We start from the raw sequence: 20107 nt of genomic DNA, 5'->3' as shown, positions 1-20107 counted from the left end.
TACACCACAACACTCATCTGAAGAAGAGACTGAAGTGTTTGTGTGTGAGCTGCACAATACAACTGCAAGTAGGCTACGTCATGAACAACCAACTTAACCACTAAGTTTAAGTTATTCAATACGGTAGTATTTACATATTTTTAATCTTTCGTCCCCACAGTTCACGCTTGGATCACTTAGAGTTACGCAACATTATATTAGGCTACCATGCAACACGTATTTATATTCATGTAGGCTAGCTTACTTTATTCCTAACAATAAGTAAACATTGCGTAGGCTGTAAAATGGTTTACATTTAAACGCTCGTTTAAATATCATCTTTTAAGTAGGATTTTGCTAATTGTTCGTCCACATGACAGTGAAGAGAGCATTGACAGGCGAGATTGAGACACCAAAGCCACATGTAGCCTATTTCATTTGCTGGGGATTACGCTCGTGACATCTAATCGTTCAGACTCAGATGAACGTGAGGTCCAGAAACAGCAGCACGTGAAACGGTCCAGCGCAAATCTTGAACTTTTACACGTTTTTTGTTTATTTCAAACTCATCAGTTATCCAGTTTTAGCCTTGTCTACTGTGACAACTGTTTTTACTTTCCATGTCTTGTGAGGGCACCATGGTCACTTTCTTTCCTCGATTTTGGAAATAGTTTTAAACCTTACATGTGCTTTTTTCCCCCTTTTTTTTTTTTTTTTTTTTTACTGTTATTATAATATATTTTTTTAGGAATGCATTAGAGGAATAACGTAATTTAAGCTCCAGTTTGGACTGATTTGTGCAGACGAGCACAATGTTGTTGATGGTTATAGCGTTGTGTCTATCCTGTGCAGAAGGTAAGACCTTTCTCATCGTCATTTCTTGCTGCTGGACATTTCTACATAATTTCATATAGCCTACCATCCTATATCAGACTATCCAGGTAGAGATGTACTTTATTGCAGTTGTTCAGCCACAAATAGCCATGTTTTCTAATTTATCATGGATGATTTCAGAATCTGTGAGAGTATGAAAGACCTTTGAAAAAGTTTGCATTAATATCAGTTATTTGCATATTTAAATTGCAACCTGAGTTGTGAACTTTATTGGAGTTAACTTTTTGTAAGTGCACTTCAGCAAGCATCAGCTGAGCACATTAATATAGATGTTACATTAGCTTCATGGCTGTAAATATTACTTTGCATAGAAGTAAATATAGATTTAATTACAATTTGTTTATATAATTAACTGCAGAATGCAAATAACTGCTTAGTTATTACTTTAAGTGGATTATTTAATAGTGGAATTCAGACTTTATCACAGTTGTTTTGAAGTCTGCGCCATGGTTTTTAATAGTGAAACTGAGAGTAGGGAATTTTTCTTCAATTGTCTTGATTTACATTGAATAAACTCCTACTTGGAAAGCTCCTAATTTGAAAATAATGTGCTGTGGATTTTTTAGTAATGCCAAAAGCAGCAATTTAGAAATGAGAGAGTCTGACAAATAGGCTTGTCATCAGTGCAGAGGCTCAGTCCTAGTTTGAGCTGTGCAAACTCAGTCATGTTTGGCCTAATGTTCTTAGACACTGCACTGACACTAGTCCTTTCCTCCCCTCGGGCTCAGCTATTAACCTACTTTGAAACACCACTTTCACACATGAGATTCCTAGTCTGAGATTCAAATATATTGTTTATTTGACTCCTATTTTGTTCTATACAAGTCAGTTAATTGGATGCGAGTATGACGATTTATCACATGGATTGATGCTGAAACAAGAAATTTACCAGTAGGTTATTTATTTATTTATTTACTGAACTTTATTGTCAGTTAGATTTGTGATAGTTACCTAAAACATAAATAAAGGTAGATTTGACTACCTTACTGACAGAAGTGAGCTGGGTTGGTTATATATTCACACAATATACTGTATTTTTTTTCACCCCAATGATCTGCTCTAAGAACTATACATCATGAACCATGCTTAAATGTCTCTGCTCAGTGTTTTAATCTAATTTATACATGTTATTTTTTTAACTGGAAGTTGACAACCTTCAAGTGTCATCCTGGTAGTTATGCATGGGAGCTTTTAAACAAGTTCAAAAAAGTCACAATCTCTGGTTACCCCTTTGTCAGCCATTAGTCGTTTTTGCAACTTTTATTTTAGCACTTTATTTCAATAAAATATTTTCTAGTTTATTATATTACTTAAACATATACACAGGCCTATGCTACACACACACACACACACACACACACACACACACACACACACACACACACACACACACACACACACACACACACACACACACACACACACACACACACTATATATATTGAGCTATATATACTATATATATATAATATATATATATATATATTAGGGCTGTCAAAAGATTAATCGTGATTAATCGCATCCAAAATAAAAGTTTGTGTTTACACAATATGTGTGTGTACTGTGTATAATTATTGATATATATAACAACACACACAATCATGTATATATTTAAGAAAAATTGGTTCTATTTATATATAAAATATTTATATATAATATAAATTATATAAATGTATATACAGTATATAAATGCAAATATTTCTTAAATATATACATGAATGTGTGTGTATTTATACATAATAATTATACACAGTACACACACATATATTATGCAAACACAAACTTTTATTTTGGATGCGATTAATCGCGATTAATCTTTTGACAGCCCTAATATATATATATATATATATATATATATATATATATATATATATATATATATATATATATATATATATATATATATATAGCATACCGGCTCTTCTAGCTTTTAGAGCGTAAAACAGTAATGGCTATACTGCAAAATCAGGTCTCTTTGATATGATATGTGCTGTGACAGATGGGTTTGACTCTGCTATGCTCAGATTAAGAGAAAACGGAAAAATCAAATCAATCAAAATTTCAATCAAAAAACCTTGAAGCCTTTTTCTCAGATTAAGTTTTAGCGTAGTTAACACTAGCCTATAGTCGGATTCCCTATATAATAGAACACAATATGTGCAATAGTTCAGCAGAATATATTTAAATACATACAAATATAATCAAGGTTTTCTCAAATTGTTGTGATTTGTTGTTGCTCCACTAAAAAGATTTTCTTTTACGAATAGCAATCAAATTTGCGTATGACACAAAGACCAGCATTTGACAAACTCCTCCAAAAACGCACAGCATGTCAAGATCAACCTTCAGCTTTTCAGTGCTGCACTTTAGCAATCAGAAGGCAGTGTAGCCCTTTCTGCCTGTCAAAAGGTAAAGGTTAAAGCATAAGCAAGATGAGTGATTTGACAAGCTGCTTGTCCGGACACACAGTACACCTGATCAGAGTGATGTTGACTATTTTTCCCTCCCCCTGCGTTGCTTTATTCCAAATCATCTAGCACCAAGAGGGGACATGTTGTGGTCTTTGCTAGTGGAGTAACAACAAACATTTTGTGTGCTTGACATCTATGGAAATGTTTTCTGAAAAGATTATAGACTAGCACATTGGGGAGAGGTTCAAACAGCAACAGAATGATAGGTTTTTGCTGACAGGTTTAGACCAATATATATATATATATTTATTTCTTTATTTATGTTTTACTCTGAATTTGAATGAGGGAGGAATGCCATATAGCAAATGACTTCTTCGAAATACAACTCTGCAATGTAGCAATTGCAAGATCACTGAGGTATAACTGTCTAGAAACATTTTGATAGCATATTTACCAAGTATAATATTATGTGAAAGTAACCTTGCTTTTACAGTGTTTTTGAATGAAAGATTTTAAGAGTATAGATTCCTATAGAACAGTCATTCACAACTGGTGGGCTGCGATTCAAAAATGCATTTCAGATCTGTTTTGATAGAGTTGCAGATAGGAAAAAATGCAATTAATAAAATAATCATACAAAATAAGGATAGCAAAATCTAAAACCATGAGGAAAACTAAAGAAAGGTATAAGGTTTGGCCTCAAATGCAGATTTGTGCCAACCAAAATGTTTTTGTGCTGATAATTATTGGCAAAAAAACATTGAAATTCACTTTGCATGATAAACATTTCTGGTATTGGTGTTGGTGCCACTTGATGTCTAATCAGGTCTCTGAAACAAAACCAGTTTAAAACCACTTATTTGAATACACACTGGCCAGTAGGGTCATGTGATGTGTACAACATTTACCATTAAATAAATACCATTAATTATTCATAAGTATGTCTTTCTGTTATGCTAATCTAATTTGATTCATTGTGTCCTCAAGGAATGAAGGTTGTGGAATTGTCAGATGATCCAAGTTCCTTGTCCCCTCTCGCTGTTCTTCCAAGTGTGAACTATCAAATCATCAATGCAGACTATCTTCTTCTCAGAGAGACAAGTCAGGACGTAATGGACAACTCCAGCCTGCGGGCGCAAAGGCAACCTTTCATCCTCACTGGACTGAATGGCCAGCCGGCAATCAATGTCAGCTATGGTCCCATGTCTTTGGAGCAGTCTATACCACTGCATATGATCCACACTGGCCCAAGGATCCGACCATTTATACTGGCCCGACAAGTACGGTCATCTACACCTGCCTTGTATGTGTTGTTTTATGCGACCGGTAATAGGGATGATATAAGTGAGGGGCCGATCCAAAACGTCCCAGGGCAGAATGAAGTAGGGTACGTTTGTGTTACAGCATACGCCTTCTGGGAATCCAGGGAGGTCAAGGACAGCTGCTCCATCTCGGCAGATGGTGGCTTCTGCTTGGTGCACCTGAAGCCCGAGCCTGCGTGGTTCAACCCTGGAGGCGGCAGGTCGAGCTGGGAGCAGAGAGGTGATCAAAGAGGAAATGTTGCTGAACTTTACTACCAGATTAGACCCAGTCCCAGTGGACAGTGTGTCCCACAAGAGAGCAAAATAAGAAGGGGTCCACAGCATGGTGACCCGGGACGGCAGATCTACGGAGCCTCCATGAAGAGGATTGGGACTGTAAACCTCCTGCGATCACCTCCAGGAAACCCCACGTTTATGCGGTTGCGCCTCGGAGGAGCCGTAATCATCCAGACGTCCTCGAAACCACTGAAGACCACAGACACCGCCACTTTCTACGTGTTCCTATCAAGTACATCACCGGTTGAACATTTCATCCTCAGGTAGGTTGAATTCATCTTATCTGCCAATTTATTTAAAGGGATAGTCACCTAAAAATAATTTACTCGCCTTCTTGTTGGTTGTTTGTTGATCTATCCCTCTAATGAGAATGGATGCATGCATTTTAAAGTAAAGTAGATTATATAAACAAAATATACCAAAAAAAATGTCTGGTAGATTTAACCTGACTTTCAGGCTATAATCATTTCACTGCTGCTATCTGGAATTCTGCCACAAATCTCTACACACAATGCAATGTAAAGAAATTGGATTTACTCTGTTCTGGATTATATGGTTTTCTCAGAAGGCAGAACAAATGTCAACTGTTTTCCTGGAAGAGACTTTAGGTCAGATGAAGAGGAGTTGCATTGGGGATTGAGATGTCCCATTTGGAATAGAAGTGTGACACAGTGCCAACAGATGTGTCAAACGCCCAAGAAGCTTAGCACGAATTTAACAAGTATGCAACACTACAGTCATGCCACTTTATAGCCGACAGAATGTAACGGTCCCACTCAGTATGCGGATTACCCAAATGTAATAACCTTGTGCCGGCTCAATTCACTTTTCCAACTGGAGGAGTTTCAAAGGCACTCTTCCATAAATGGCAAAATAATGGGGAAATTATTTGGCTGCATTCATTTCTTAACATTGTATTGTTTGTGTGGCTTCTCTCCCCATAAATAATGCATCAACTTAATGGAGCAGGAAAACAAATACCTAATAACTACTTGAGTCCTTTGGGCAGAAGTGAACATATTACAGCGAGAGCTCTATCGTACAAAAACACACTGCAATCAAATTTTCCTAAGTCTAACCCCACATCAATGGAGAAAGAACAAATAAATGAGTGAAATTGCTTTTATAGGCATTTTTTCAGGACCAAAGGTATTTTTCTTTTTCTTAGAAGTTTGTTTGCATTTGTTTTGAAGGCAAATTAAACTGTGGGGAAACATTTTCCTCAAGATCTGATGAGGTAAATTGTATTCTGACCCATATTGTACGACACTAGTCCAAATAGAGTAGTTGAATTTAGATTTTCTTTAGACAATATGGTTAGACTGGTTTGATACTTGGGGTGCTTTCACACTTGGTTCAATTGCCTGGTCTGAACTCGAGTTCGATTACTCCCCCTGTCCCCGCTGGATTGTGTTCACATTATATTATTTGGGTCCGAACTGAACCATGGTGTGTTTGCATCACGCTTGTCAGGAAAATGAGTGAGACAAACACAATTTTATTGAATCAGACGTCACCAATAGAGGTTCACATCGGCAGCGAACTGTACTGGAGTTCACATGAATCTTTTTGATGCGGACTTGGGCACAGTTCGTGGGTACTCACTCGAGTCGGAAATCAGCGTTCACATCATTTAATCTCTGGCCAAAAGTTCTACTGTGAAGTCTTCCTTTGAATTGGGTTGAGTATTTTGGGTAGTTGAGAAATTCTACTTCTGAGATATACATTTGACCGGCAGCTGAGCCCCATATACCACCTGAGGCCCCAATATCATTGCGGCTCTTCGCTCGGTTCTGATATGGTTTACTTTGCCCCCGGCCCTGGCTCAAATGGACATTCGCTTTCAGTGTTAGCAGTAAAGTGAGGTAAAGGCTGAAATCCCGAAGAGATTGATTTTATCCAGGGAGAAATCTCTGCCCCACTTCAGTGCTCTCTCCAAGATTGAGTCCAGACCCCTGAGGTTATGATAGATAATCCACACGCTGATTGAAAATTAGTGAAGTCTTTAACCCTTCAGAGATGTTCTATCTTTTTTTACCTAAGTTATTTCAACTGGAAGCTATCAGGACTACATAGACTAGCTCAGACTTCCATCAGACATCACAAGTGCCTTGTCCTGTGCAGCTCAACAAACAGGATTTCTAAAACACACAAAAAAAGAAATTGGAAAATAACTTTTATTTACAATTATTTTACACCACACAGAATGCAAAGGATACACACAGTTATTTATTGTTGTGTGTTAGAACAATGGTTGTTCTATCAAAACCATTCTATTCTAATTTATTCTATTCTGCTACTTAACAGATCATTCATATATAAATATTTTTTTAAATAGAATGATTGATTGATGAATGGAATGAAGTCGTTCTTTTTCTGTTCTACTTAATGTATTATTCATATAGACCTATATAGTTAGAAATGTTTTGTTTCTACCATATATTTCAATAGACAAACTATTGACCCAAGCATTATGAAATATGTATTATAAAATATTACCTAATAATAAATGTTATTATGAAATCATTCTATTTATATTCTGTTGTCTGCTCATTAAATTACATTTATAAATGTTTTATTTGTCATTTAAAAAAATGCGTTAATATTTTTTATAACAAATATTTCTCATTAAATTAAAATTATTATGTAAATAATCAAAATATTATTTATAAATATATATATTTTACAAACTATTAATCTGTTAAGCATTAGTTCATATTTGTATTGTACTGTATTATATTGTATTCATATTAATTAATATGATGGAGTGATTCTATTCTACTGGTTAACAGATCATTAATGTACATTTATGTACTGTAGATTCTATGAATCTGTTAAGCATTGCATTTCACATATAATATTACCTATTCTATTCTATTCTATTCTATTCTATTCTATTCTGTATTTTATCCTGCAGGCAGCACCATGCAGCTCCACATCAATATTCGTCTGTCTTTGATTTTGTGTCAGAGATTTATTCCATCAAGATCCTCATTATAGATTTGACTGAATTCTTTTGTCACTCATGCATACAGTGTTTCTTTCTCTGGCTCTCTCTCTCTCTCTTTTTCTCTCTCTTTCTTTATTTTTCTCTCCCCCCTTACTCTTATTTTCCTCTCAAGCTTTCATTGTTTCTCTTCATTTCCCTGGAATTAAAAATGTTTGGATTATCCAACTGAGGGCGTCATCTGTCTCTAAAAATTGCATGCCTGCCCTGAAGATGATGACAATACAAAATGGGTCAAGACAGACTCTGATCTCTCTCCCTTAAGTCCCAGGGGTTGATAGACTGGCGCTATCCTAGTGAATTACATGCGACGGGAACTGATATCAGCAGTGATATCATGCATTTCTGCTCAATACAAGCCCATCACGTGTATTTATGCACCATGCATTCTGTGAAATAATCAGTAACACTTTACTATAAGGTGCATTAGTTAACATTAGTTAATGTATTAACTGACATGAACTAATAATGAGCAATTCATTTGTTACAGTATTTATTAATCTTTGTTAATATTAGTTAATAAAAATACAGCTGTTCATTGTTTGTTCAAGTTAGTTCACAGTGCATTAACTAATGTTAACAAATACAACTTCTGATTTGAACAATAGCTATTAGTAAATGTTGAAATTAATATTAACTAAGATGAAATAAATGCTGAAGAAGTATTGGTCATTATAGTTCATGTTAACTAAGGAACCTTATTGTAAAGTGTTACCAAATAATCATTTAAATGCACATCTGCATGCACAGGCTCATTGTGCACATTGCTAATGAATCATATCCGCTGCATGACAATCTGTTGTTTTTGAGGCAGAATTGAAGTGTGTGGCGTGAAACAGAAAGAAAAGAAATGGATGAGGGGTTGAGGAAAGATAATTCAGTGTGTCACGACGCTGTCAGCCGCTCTCATTCTACTTCTCCCACCGTGACCTGTTTCCTCTATGGCCCCACTTCCCGAGACGCCTGACTCCAGCACATGTCTGGGAGATTCTCACGTGGCAAGATTCCACGGTCTCTAAGTCCCATCAGTGGAGAAGAGGGACCGACGAACTGTCTGGCTGGTGGATAAAGCCGAGAGATACAGGGGGAAAAAAACAGAGGAGAAAAGAAGCATTTGGCTCTGTCTTTAAACTGAATGGTGGACATGTGGTTGTGTTGGCCCAAGCCAAAGGAGAGAGAGAGATTAAATTCTCTAGAGCGGCAAACTCACTCTACACCCTTGATGAATACAACATTGTTAAATGTGCAATCGCGCTTTCTGCAACAGAGATTGAGCCAAGATTTATAACTGGCAAGTGAAACAGGGAATTGAGAGCCGTGCTGGCTGACCTCGACCCGTGGTTAGCAGGTCTTACGAACAGGATTTATATCTCCTTCGACAACCATTAACGTGTTTGTACATGTTGTTTGTTTATTTATTTTTTATATAAATGTGGCCATGAGTCAGGATGAATGGAAAGGGATGTCAGTGCAGATGGGCTTGAGATGTGTTGATTTTCTGTCCATCAGAGAGGGTCAGCCTCTTAAACACACATACTCTCTAGCAAACGTTCAGTTTGTACTGGACATGTTCATTGTAACATACATGAAAGTTTACTGTGTGAATTTTTCATTTTAGTATTGCCAAGAGGGTCATAATTATTATTATTATTTTTAGTTACATAAAAGGTTGGCCGAATTTGAATCTGAAAATTAAGACTGATAGGTCTAACTTATTTCTAGTCATAGTGGCTATATTTATGCAACTGGCCCCTGGTCGAGTTTGTACAGCAAAAACAAAGCCAAATATACAGTTCTGCTTGTGGATGTTGAGATTATTTGATAAATTGTGCTTCTAATCTGGAAAATGTTGGCAAATGGAATCCTCAAGAGTACATTACACTACTGTTTAAAAGTTTGGATCAGTAAAGTTTTTTTTTTACAGTGACAACCCCCTTGACCTGCAAGACATTTATTAACATTTTTTTTATGAAAACAATGAAACAGAGGTATCAGTCCACTTTTATAGAAAGTTTAAGACACATTTAAGTAAAGTCTGTGACCCCCCCCCCCCCATCTAAACATGTACAAAGTTATTCAACCCACAACAGTTTATGCAGAATCTTTTATCCTTTATAACCTCCAATAAACGCTGCCTTTAAGTGCTTAGAAGCTTCTGTCAATTCTCTACTGCAATCTTGGCCCATTACTCGCTTGAAAATGCTTTCAGATCACTGATAATCTCTGGTTTTCACGTTACCTTTCTTCAAATTCCATCAAGACTGTATAGGCCACTTAAGAAAATTCTACGACTGATCCCTGAACCAAGCTTAAGTTGATTTGGATGCATACTTTGGGATGGCAGGAAAGTCCATTGATCATCAAGCTTCAGTCTTTGCACCAAAGGCATTGCCATCTTTGCCAAAATAATTCAATGATTGATGTCCTTCATACAGTCAAGATTTCCACTACCTGCAACAGCAAAACATCCCATATCAAGACGGGACCACCTCCATATTTGACCATTCACTCTGCTCATAAGCTTTGCCTTTTTTTACATCAGACATACTGCTGATCCATGGGTCCAAAAAGTTCCAGTTTGGTCACATCATTATTCCAAAAATCCACAGGTTTTTTAGCATATTCAATTTGGCCTTTTATGTTCTTCATGGTCCAGAGTGGCCTTCGGCAAGACGTCCCAACACGAAGGCCATGCTTGTCTAGTGTTCTTCTTATACTCTGCATTGAAATGTTTTTTTTTTCCTCCTTTCATCAGATCATCTTGCAAATCTTTGGCAGTAAATTGAGGGGTTTTCTCAGTTGCTCTGATCAAACATTTTATTCCCCTTAATTATATTGTGCTTTTTCTTCAACACCCTCAAAGGCTTTCTGGTTCAACACATGTTAAACTTATGAATAAGGCTACCAGTTGTGTTTTTAGGAACTTTTAGTGTTGCCATAGACTTTCTAATGTAATAAAACATATAGATTTTGTGAGAGCTCTTTTGACTTGGTCATATTTGCTACTCAACTTAAGCACAAGCTACCTCAGTTTTGTTATTGAGTTTCCAAAGGCTTAATTGTGTTTCAACACAATTTTGTACCATACCGTAGAAACAATTGACTTAAAAACTGCAGCTTTGAATATGGTTTGAATAATGATGACATAGCTGTATTACAAAAAAGCCTATACTGCATATCTCAAAAGCATTACATTGCATATTTACATTATCACTTTTAATTTGCCACTAAACTGTTATAGATGCCATTAAAAAAACGGTATCTTAAAAAAAAAAAGCTTACATTTGTAAATTATTACAGTCTCTGGGGGATTTAATAATTTTTATTGCAACTGGACAAGGTTAGAAAATACTTTTTATTTCAAATAAATGGTGTTTTCATCAAATCTGTTCAAAGAAGTCTCCAGAAAAAAAAAAAAAAACAGTTTTAAGTATTGAGTATTGAAATATTAAGCAGCACAACTGTTTTCAACATTGATGATAGTAAGACATATTTATTGAGCATTAAATCAGCATATTAGAATGATTTCTAAAAGATCATTTGACACTACTATTATGATGCTGAAAATTCAGCTTTGCATCACATTAATGAATTCCATTTTTAAATAAATTAGCACGTAAAACAAATTTAAAATTTTAATATTTTTTCTCAATATTACTGTTTTTACTGTATTTTTGACCAAATAAATGCAGCCTTGTTGAGCGTAAGAGAGTTATTTTAAAAACATAAAAAAATCTGATCAACCCTAAATGTTTTAATGAATATTACTGTATTTTTGATAGAATAAAAGAGACTTCTTACTGACCTTAAACTTGAATGGTGGTGTATAACTGTACCTGTGTAATTGTAAACACAATTTTTGCCTAATCCAAGTTGTGTAGCACCAGCCAGTAAGATTGCAACTGATATTTCAGCCAGCTGTTTTAATTTTTGTGTGCAATATGCTTCAGGCGTTCAGTAAGCAGACTGTGGGCGTCCGCCTGAGGCTGAGACCTTTCCATTGAAGTCATCCGTATGTTTGTGTGTCCTTTCTCACAGAGCCACATCCAGAAAAGGCATGTCATTCAGCACAGCCAGACCCAGCGACGCGCAGCTGTGGGACATCACTCTGGAACCTGGGAGAGGAAGTGACGCCCAAACCATCTCTGTGTCCTGCCAGAAGAAACGCACATTTGCTAGCAAAAGGCAAGCCCTCGGTGCATCATCCTCGTCGTTCTCAGAAACCACTCAGAAGCCCACATTTCAAAGGCATTTCATCGCTAAAAAGCTTTTTCTGCCCTTGCACGTTGCCAGATGGGGTCTGTTTCCTCTGAAACTGTGAGAATTAAGTGACAGATTGCAAAATTAGTTTTTGACCAAAAAAACACTCTTCTAATTTCTTTCCCCCCCTCATTGTTCAGGTACTAACAGATGTTCAGGCAACCTGTTCGCCTTCCGCAGGATGGTATTTTTAATGAAACTATAAAAACCATCTTTTTCTGGTTAAAAAGGTGCAGTTTAACTGTGTTTAACCTGTACAGACACTTAGCTTCAGAGTAAAACTAGCCACATACCGATTTCATGATTAATGGCACACATCAATTCTGCAACGCAGGTATTCATGTGGAAAGCGACTGCAAATAACTTCATAAAAATGTGATATCTTTTCATCACCTCAGCTGCTGGTATCCACAGAAAACGCACAACTCCTCCACTGTTATTAAGAAGAATGAGCTTTGAGTTCATATTACCTCTATGTGTCTAAGCAGGTGAGCGATTGGCTTGGATTTCATATAAAGAGTTTTGAGTGTTTTTTGGATCCAATTCAAATGCGTCTTGGAAACTGTGAGCATCTTGTTAATAAGAGCCTCCATCTGGGTGTCATTTCTCTTGGTCTCATTGATTCTTGTTCGGTGTCCATGGCAATGGGTTGTCATTATTGCAGATTATAACGTGTATCATGTACTGTACTATAGCAGCATACTGTATATGCATATACTAGTTCTATAGCATCTTGTAACAGACTGCACACTAAGATTTTTTTTTTGTCAATATTGAAGATCTCCGTGACATTATCAGAGGTGGTTTCAGATTTACAGGAATCAAAAGGGATATCACTCTCATAAATACTTGATTTATTATTTATTTTAATTATTTTTTAAGAGCCCATTCAATTTAAATTGGAGTTTTATTCAATGTATGCTAACTTTGAAGTCATTTAATGTACTGCAGATTTTGAAGCACTGTTCAAAAGTTTGGGGTCGATACGATTTTTTCTACAATGTTTTTGAGATAAGTCTCTCGCGCTCAACAAGGCTGCATTTATTTGGTCAAAAATATAAATATTTTGAAACATTATTACAATTTAAAATAACCATTTTCAATTGTAATATAGATGAAAATAGAATGTAATTTATTCCTGTAATTGTAAAGCTGAATTTTTAAGTGTTTAGTGTCACATGATCCCTCAGAAATAATTCTGATATGCTGCTCAACAAACTTTGCTTCTTATTATCACTAGCTATGTTTCCATCCACACGTTTTTATCCGAATTAAGTGATATCGAATGAAAAATGCTTTATGGAAACAGTAAAATTCGATTGAATTTCATGAATATCGACTCAAATGAAATACGTTCGGTCTCATCGGATTTTATCTTGATCGATATACGGCTTATGCGATAAACTCTGATGGAAACGTTATTTGCCGAATAAATAATGAATTGCATTTTGTCTAGCAAAACTTTGTTCGCAAATGTTGGCTTGAATGTTGTGCGATTCAGTGCGAAAATGAATGGAAACACCTTAAAATGTTTCATATCAATTCGATATACCAAATTGGAATGCAAAACAGCATGTGACGTCATTACGCACAGGTTTTTATTCGCTTTAAAGCCGTTGGATGGAAACACACTTTCACTAGCTTTATTCGCATTAGTTTTTTTTACCGAACTTCAGATAATTTGATTGACAAGTGGATGGAAACTTAGATAATGTTGAAAACAATTGTGTTGTTTAAAATTTTGGCTGACAGCATTTATTTGTACTAGAAATCTTTTCTAACATTATAAATCTTTACTGTCACTAATGTATCCTTGCTGAAAAAAAGAGTTGCTGACCCCAAAATGTGGAACAATAATGGACTAAAATGATTGATTACTCATCTTGCGCTTATCCGTATCAGCATTGTACAATCCTGCCTCACCTTCTCGTTTTAACAGGAAATTAGTGTAGCGTTTATGCCTCGGACTTTTGGTCCGTATGAATTAACTCAAATGATCTATAGGGAATTTTAATAACTAATCATGAATATGATTAATATTTGCATATTACAGTTACATTAAACTATCGAAATTGAAAATGTATAGATTATACGAATATATGAATAATCGATCACAACGTCTTATAATTCCTCATTCATATATCAATAATCTTATTTAATTTCGATCATGGGATAACCTTTTAAGGGAAATTCATGTAGTGATCAAATAGGTGTTTGTCCCGCAAAAACCATCAAAGATCAATCCATCAATCTCTCAATCAAGTTATCCCTTATAAACTCCAAGAAATATCAACTTTCTGGTCGTGAACGTTAATTTTCCTGTGTTTATAAAATTAAACTACCTTAATGTAGTGCATAATAAGCGCGGTAGCTCTTAGTTCGTAAACCTCATTGACTCGTATTTTTACAAGCAATTTCACAGAAACAGTTGAATATATTGTTTTAATAAATGCAAACTACAGAATATAACGGAATACACATACTGATTATATGTTTTATACGTCTATGTACAGTTACTTACATTAAACAGACAAGACAAAAACGGGTAACAGCTGATGAGGGAAGGAGAGTTATAGAGAGTTGGGGAGGGGCGCGCGCCGTAGCACGCACTGAGATTGTAGAGAGATAGAGAAAGAGAGAATGGTCACGTGTGACCATAGAACAGCAAACATCACAGACCTTTGAGAGAGACATCAATCAAAACAAACCTTAAAACATTAACACTCGTCAGAGTTTGATACTTGCAAAAAAGGTTCGTTTGTGTGTGATGAGCTGTGTCCAGCATGCGCGTGTTCTCGTGTCTGAGGCGCGTTCTCTCGGGTCGTTTCGGAGCCGGGCGCGTGCTCGTTGCCAGAGCACGTTTCCGCGGGAGCTTTGAAAGCTGGTTGAAAGTGAAGTTGCTGAAGGAATTCAGGCTCCGTTCGTTCGACTCGTAGGTGGAAACGAACAAAGTGGAATTAGGAAATTAAACAAAAGAAACTTTATAAAGAAAATAAAAGCAGGGAACTCCGTGAGGGAGTTTAGATCGGAGACGTCACATGATGAGCAGTGATGAAGGCAGGGAGCGCAGAGCAAGAGAGAGATTTTTGGGGGAGCTGTGGCCTTTAAAGAATGTATAGCTCCACCTTTGTTTGGCACAAGTAGCCTATCACCTTCAGTGATCTGAGAGCGGGAGACTTTTCTTTGTTTGTAAAGACATGCCCACTTTGACCATGTCATGTGAGAAATCGAATTTAACATTCATATCTAGAAGTATGGTATTTCCTAGAATAAATGCATATTATTGTACCTTGCAGTCAAGATTCGACTCCAACATGTTTTTCCCATTACAATGATACCTCGAATGACGTTTCTGCACAAATACAGGGTTACATAATTTCCTCATAATCACTAGCATAGGGATTATTTCAGATGCTTCAGACATTATCTTGACCAATTATACACACAAAAATATATATCAAAAACATTGCTATTGGATCATATGTGGACATTTCAGTTTAAGGGTCCATGAGTGTGTGTGTGTGTGGGTGCATACATTCCAGAGTATGATAGAGCCACAGAGTTCCTTCTGTTTTATGGCCTGTGAGTGTCCGGTTACATGCTCATGTATGCGTTTGGACAGGAAGTTTGGGGGCTGGGTTCTATGGAGAGCCACCAAAACTCTTTTCTGTTCAGACAGTGAATGAAGTGTTTGGAGAAAACGATTAGCTAATTTGATAAGCACCTGTCCGGATGTCATTGTTGCTACATTAGCTAAATCCATTTCAGTCGTTCACTGAATCATGTGATTATATGATGTTGATTATATCGTCTTTTACACTGCTTTGAAACTATAATAGATCAAACCCTTTACAACATGAGCGTGGTCACCAGCTGCCCTTCAGCAAGCGGTATCTCCAGACTACTTTATTTCCACGTTTTACAGCGACGACCCACTTTACTTTAATCATCCTCGGTGCATCAGTATGTTAGACCAGCTTAAAGACCAGCACGTTCTGCAAGATTAGAACAGAGGTCTCCACGTTAACCAGAGAAGAGCCGAATGGAGAGGAATCCACTGCGTTAGAAAACACTTAATACAGCATAATGATGATGGGACACATCTCATGCACTTGACCTTTCACCCCTGATGACTCAACATTGGTCTTTATTGATATATATAACTTTATTGTCATTTAAGACGATAGTATAAAGGTATGGGGAGTTTTGAATCAAATCTCTGAGGATGTGTCCAATCTGAGGAAAAGCTTTTTACCCCTTGACGATGCTTTCAAAGATTCCTTTACTGTGAGTTACTGCATGCCATATATATAAATGCATGAACTATAAGAAGTTGTAGGAAAGTTTGGTTTTTGCCATTCTGTTAGTTATATAAAAGCACTTTATCAAAGCAAATTCCAGCTGAAAGGCCCGTTGTGAGCTGAATCACGCTCCTGCGATGAACCTACTGATACGCTCATTAGAATGCGGAGTGTTGTAATGCTACTGAAGTGGATGAGTTGCTCCATCTCTCCTGATAACCGGTTGTGCTTTCATTATTAAGATTCCACACCGTCCTCTTTGACTCAATATGTCTCTGTTGTCCCAGGAAGCGAAGCCACTTGTTGCAGAGATTGGGAACTGACCGTGTTCTGATATTTTATTTACAGAGGTCTGCTGGAGGTCTTGCAACTGGACTTTGAGACTGAGGAGCAGAGTGACCAGTTAGAGAGCCAGATGATCACGTGGCGACTGGAGCTGCCCGGAAACATGATACGGGATGAAGGGACCATGAGGATTTACACTATTCAGAGAGACTATGTGGGGATAGCACCTCTGATCACGGTTGGGAATGTTTGTTTTTACCTTCGATCTACTTGTGTTATGAATACATGGAACCTTTTTAGAAATGATTGCATGGATCTCTCTCAATACAATGACAGTTTATAGTGCAGGATCCCCCCACAGTTATAGAAAACCTGGAATTATCTGGGAATTAAATCTTCTGTTATATAGAGAAAACATAAATAGAAATATATATGTATAAATAAATACAAATATATATATATTTTTATACAAACTATCATTGTTTGGATAGATCTATGTAAAGTTATTTATAAATTGTGAAGAACAAAACTTGGAATGACATGAGGGTGAATAAGTGAGAGAATTTTAATTTTTGGGTGATCTAATCCCTTTAAAAAATTTAGCGAGGTCACGTTTTGGAAGGATGTCTGTGGAACGTGGACATGAAATCACATTGGTGTGACAAGTATTTGTCATGCTCTGTGTAAAATCCTTTGACTATAACGCTACAATGACAGCCCTTATACATTATTTATGTGTCTTTGTTCTGTCTGTGTGTTTTTTGTGAGTGTGTACGTGTGTTAATTGTCCAGAGGCGCAGTGCCACTTCTTTCACCCTTTGATCTGTTCCTATGGTCACCCCTACAGTTGGTCAAACTACTGCAGAATATACCCTAACGAAACTGACATTCGTTTTATGAGGACATGCACATAATTCCCAAAGCCATCCACATGCTGTCCTTTATTGCAAGTTCAGCAGCATTCATTAAAATAAAAAAATAAAGCTTTTTTTTAGACAAATAAAACTAAAAGAGATTGTGACGATTCATTGATATCAAGCGTCCATTATACGGTTAGCTGCCAGATCTGTTTACTGGAACGGTCTATTTCACAGCATTACCCTGTCTCTGAAATAACACCGCCATAAGAGTGTGTGATTTTTGCCGATAACTTTTCAAATCAAAGTCAGCATCTGTTGTGTTGCGTTTGGAGGATGCTCGTGGACATCTGTTGAGTCTAGAAGTTAAATCTACGCTCAAACCCAATCATCCTAGTGTGTTCGTCATCACAGTGGCACACTGTAAGATAATCATTAGGGTATTAAACTCAGACAGAGCTTGTCTGATCCACGATTGTTGCCTTGACGTTTTTGACCCGTTTAAGATTTTACTCGCCACCAAAAGGAGATTAAGCTTATTAGATGATGAGAGTGCTTGTTCTTAGTATTAGCCTATTTATTTTTAAAGTGCGTCCGATTTCTTCCATGTACATACTTCAGTGCTAATTAGGAATGGGGCACTGTGAGATGTATTAGTGTGAAAGACTGGTTTATATAATTTTGTTTTTTGTTTTTTTAGATGCTTTAATTGGTGTGATGTTAAACAGTTTGCACAGTGAAACTCTGTCTCTTCAAATTTAACTCCTTTAAAGCACTACAGCCATACATATTCAGACAGAAGTCTTTGGTTGTATTCTGGACTCAATTGGAACTGTTTTTGCTGTCTAGTTGGGCCTGTAATTCTGCCCTTTTTTCTACCCTGCCAACATTTTCTTGATCCCAACAACAAAAATTGGTTCCATTTCGCAAAATATTTAGCTACAAATATATTAAGTATTTGCTACAAATATTTATACACATTTTTATATTTTCATTATAATTACTTTGTATTTACAAATACAATTTCAGTAAACTGGAAATTATACATTATATAAAATAAAAGCATAAATTCATAAACACTTTTGTTGGAAAACAATTGTATATGCCAAACATTATTGATTGGTATGTAGTTTTCGTCAGATTCTTACAGATCATATTTTTGCATATTCAACAAAACCTCATTTTAGACATCTACTGTAGATCATGTTGTGAAGACAATTCATCAGAATTTGAAACAACAGTGGGTTGTGGGTAACACTTTTTTTGATGGTCCCTTTTAAACATTCTGTTGACCAAGTAGCGTTGCACCTACATGTATATGTCAACTACATCTCATTAGGGAATTAGTAGACCGTAATATTTTTTTACTTTATTTTGATGTTCCCCCAACATTCCACAGACTATGCAAGTACACGTCAACTTATTCTCCTAACCCTAACCCTACCCTCTCCTCTACTAATACTTAATACTCCAATGAGAGTTAGTTTACATGTTGGTGCAACGTTATTTATAGTCAGCAGAATTTTTAAAGGGGTCCATCAAAATAAAATGTAACCATGACATGACAGATAACCAAAGTTTGCAACTTTTTTTCTGAGCATGTCATTTTTGAAAATGTAGTTTTGCACGTCTTTAGTGCTAATTGAGTGCTCTTTGTGGTGCTTTTCCAGGACACGGAGCTCCTCAACACAGCCGTGCTCACTGGTAAGAGGGTTTCTGTGCCTGTGAAAGTGTTGGGCGTTGAGGCTGATGGCTCCATCACGGACATCACTAACTCTTCTCGCTGCAGGTCTTCAGACCAGGATGTCCTGAAGGTAATGCATGTCAGGGTCAGGCCACTTTTGACAGCTTCAGCAATCTCACACTCTGTGTGCTTCCTATTAGCAGCCTTACTGTGCTTCTGAATGACATGTCTATTAGAACTGGGAGAGCACAGAAGAGAGGGGTCAGTGGAGTCGGCCACCACTTCCTAGTTCCTCAGCAAAAAAAGAGAAAAGCAGGAGGGAGACAGACGTTGACCCGAAAGCCCTCTGTGAACTTGTGTTTTTTACCCAAAGCACATCTGTGCTTCAGACACCTGTCTTTCCCCCCCTGCGTATTATGAAGTGCTTGAGCCCTTTGTTATTGCCAGGTCATTCTCTGGGGCAGTTCTTCTTAAGTGGTTTTGCCTCAGGACCAAGATCTTGTATTGGACACAATACCAAAATTGTTTATCATACAAAAGTAATCCAAAATATCCGTACATTCAAAGAAATGTATTAATATTACCATCTGCATAGGCTCAACAATTTGCAGAATTATCAGCATGACATAGGCTGAATAGGAAAATTTTACTAAATATCTTTTTTCATGGTTTAATTCTCTGTTTTATTCTCTCTGTTTGTCCTTTTTGCAAGGGATCCCATATCTAGCGTATTCTCTTTGGCTTTGTTTGATTGATATGCGTAGTTACATAATTTGATTACGGTATTTGAATTTAGCATTGAACCTGTGAGAACAGACCTCGCCAGATGAG

The 20107-nt window shown here is 36.7% G+C and overlaps 1 protein-coding gene across 2 annotated transcripts in view; it reads left to right on the top strand.

Moving 5' to 3' along the window:
• LOC306984361 (transmembrane protein 132D) overlaps positions 1 to 20107 on the top strand; it is a 27828-nt gene continuing 7721 nt past the window's right edge. Inside the window, exons 1-7 of one of the 2 annotated variants that reach the window (XM_079585655.1) lie at positions 1 to 68; positions 728 to 834; positions 1699 to 1764; positions 4272 to 5145; positions 11928 to 12074; positions 16799 to 16973; positions 19263 to 19406. In XM_079585655.1, coding sequence (XP_079441781.1) covers positions 4274 to 5145; positions 11928 to 12074; positions 16799 to 16973; positions 19263 to 19406 — 1338 coding nt within the window. In that variant the 5' untranslated portion in view covers positions 1 to 68; positions 728 to 834; positions 1699 to 1764; positions 4272 to 4273. Of the gene's footprint in view, positions 69 to 130; positions 835 to 1698; positions 1765 to 4271; positions 5146 to 11927; positions 12075 to 16798; positions 16974 to 19262; positions 19407 to 20107 lie in introns of those variants that run through there. The other variant, XM_079585654.1, reaches the window with a different exon arrangement.

The sequence above is a fragment of the Phoxinus phoxinus genome (genome assembly GCF_949152265.1).
Source record: "Phoxinus phoxinus genome assembly, chromosome: 17".
NCBI classification, from domain to species: Eukaryota; Metazoa; Chordata; class Actinopteri; order Cypriniformes; family Leuciscidae; genus Phoxinus; species Phoxinus phoxinus.
This window is presented reverse-complemented; position numbering and strand designations above follow the sequence as displayed.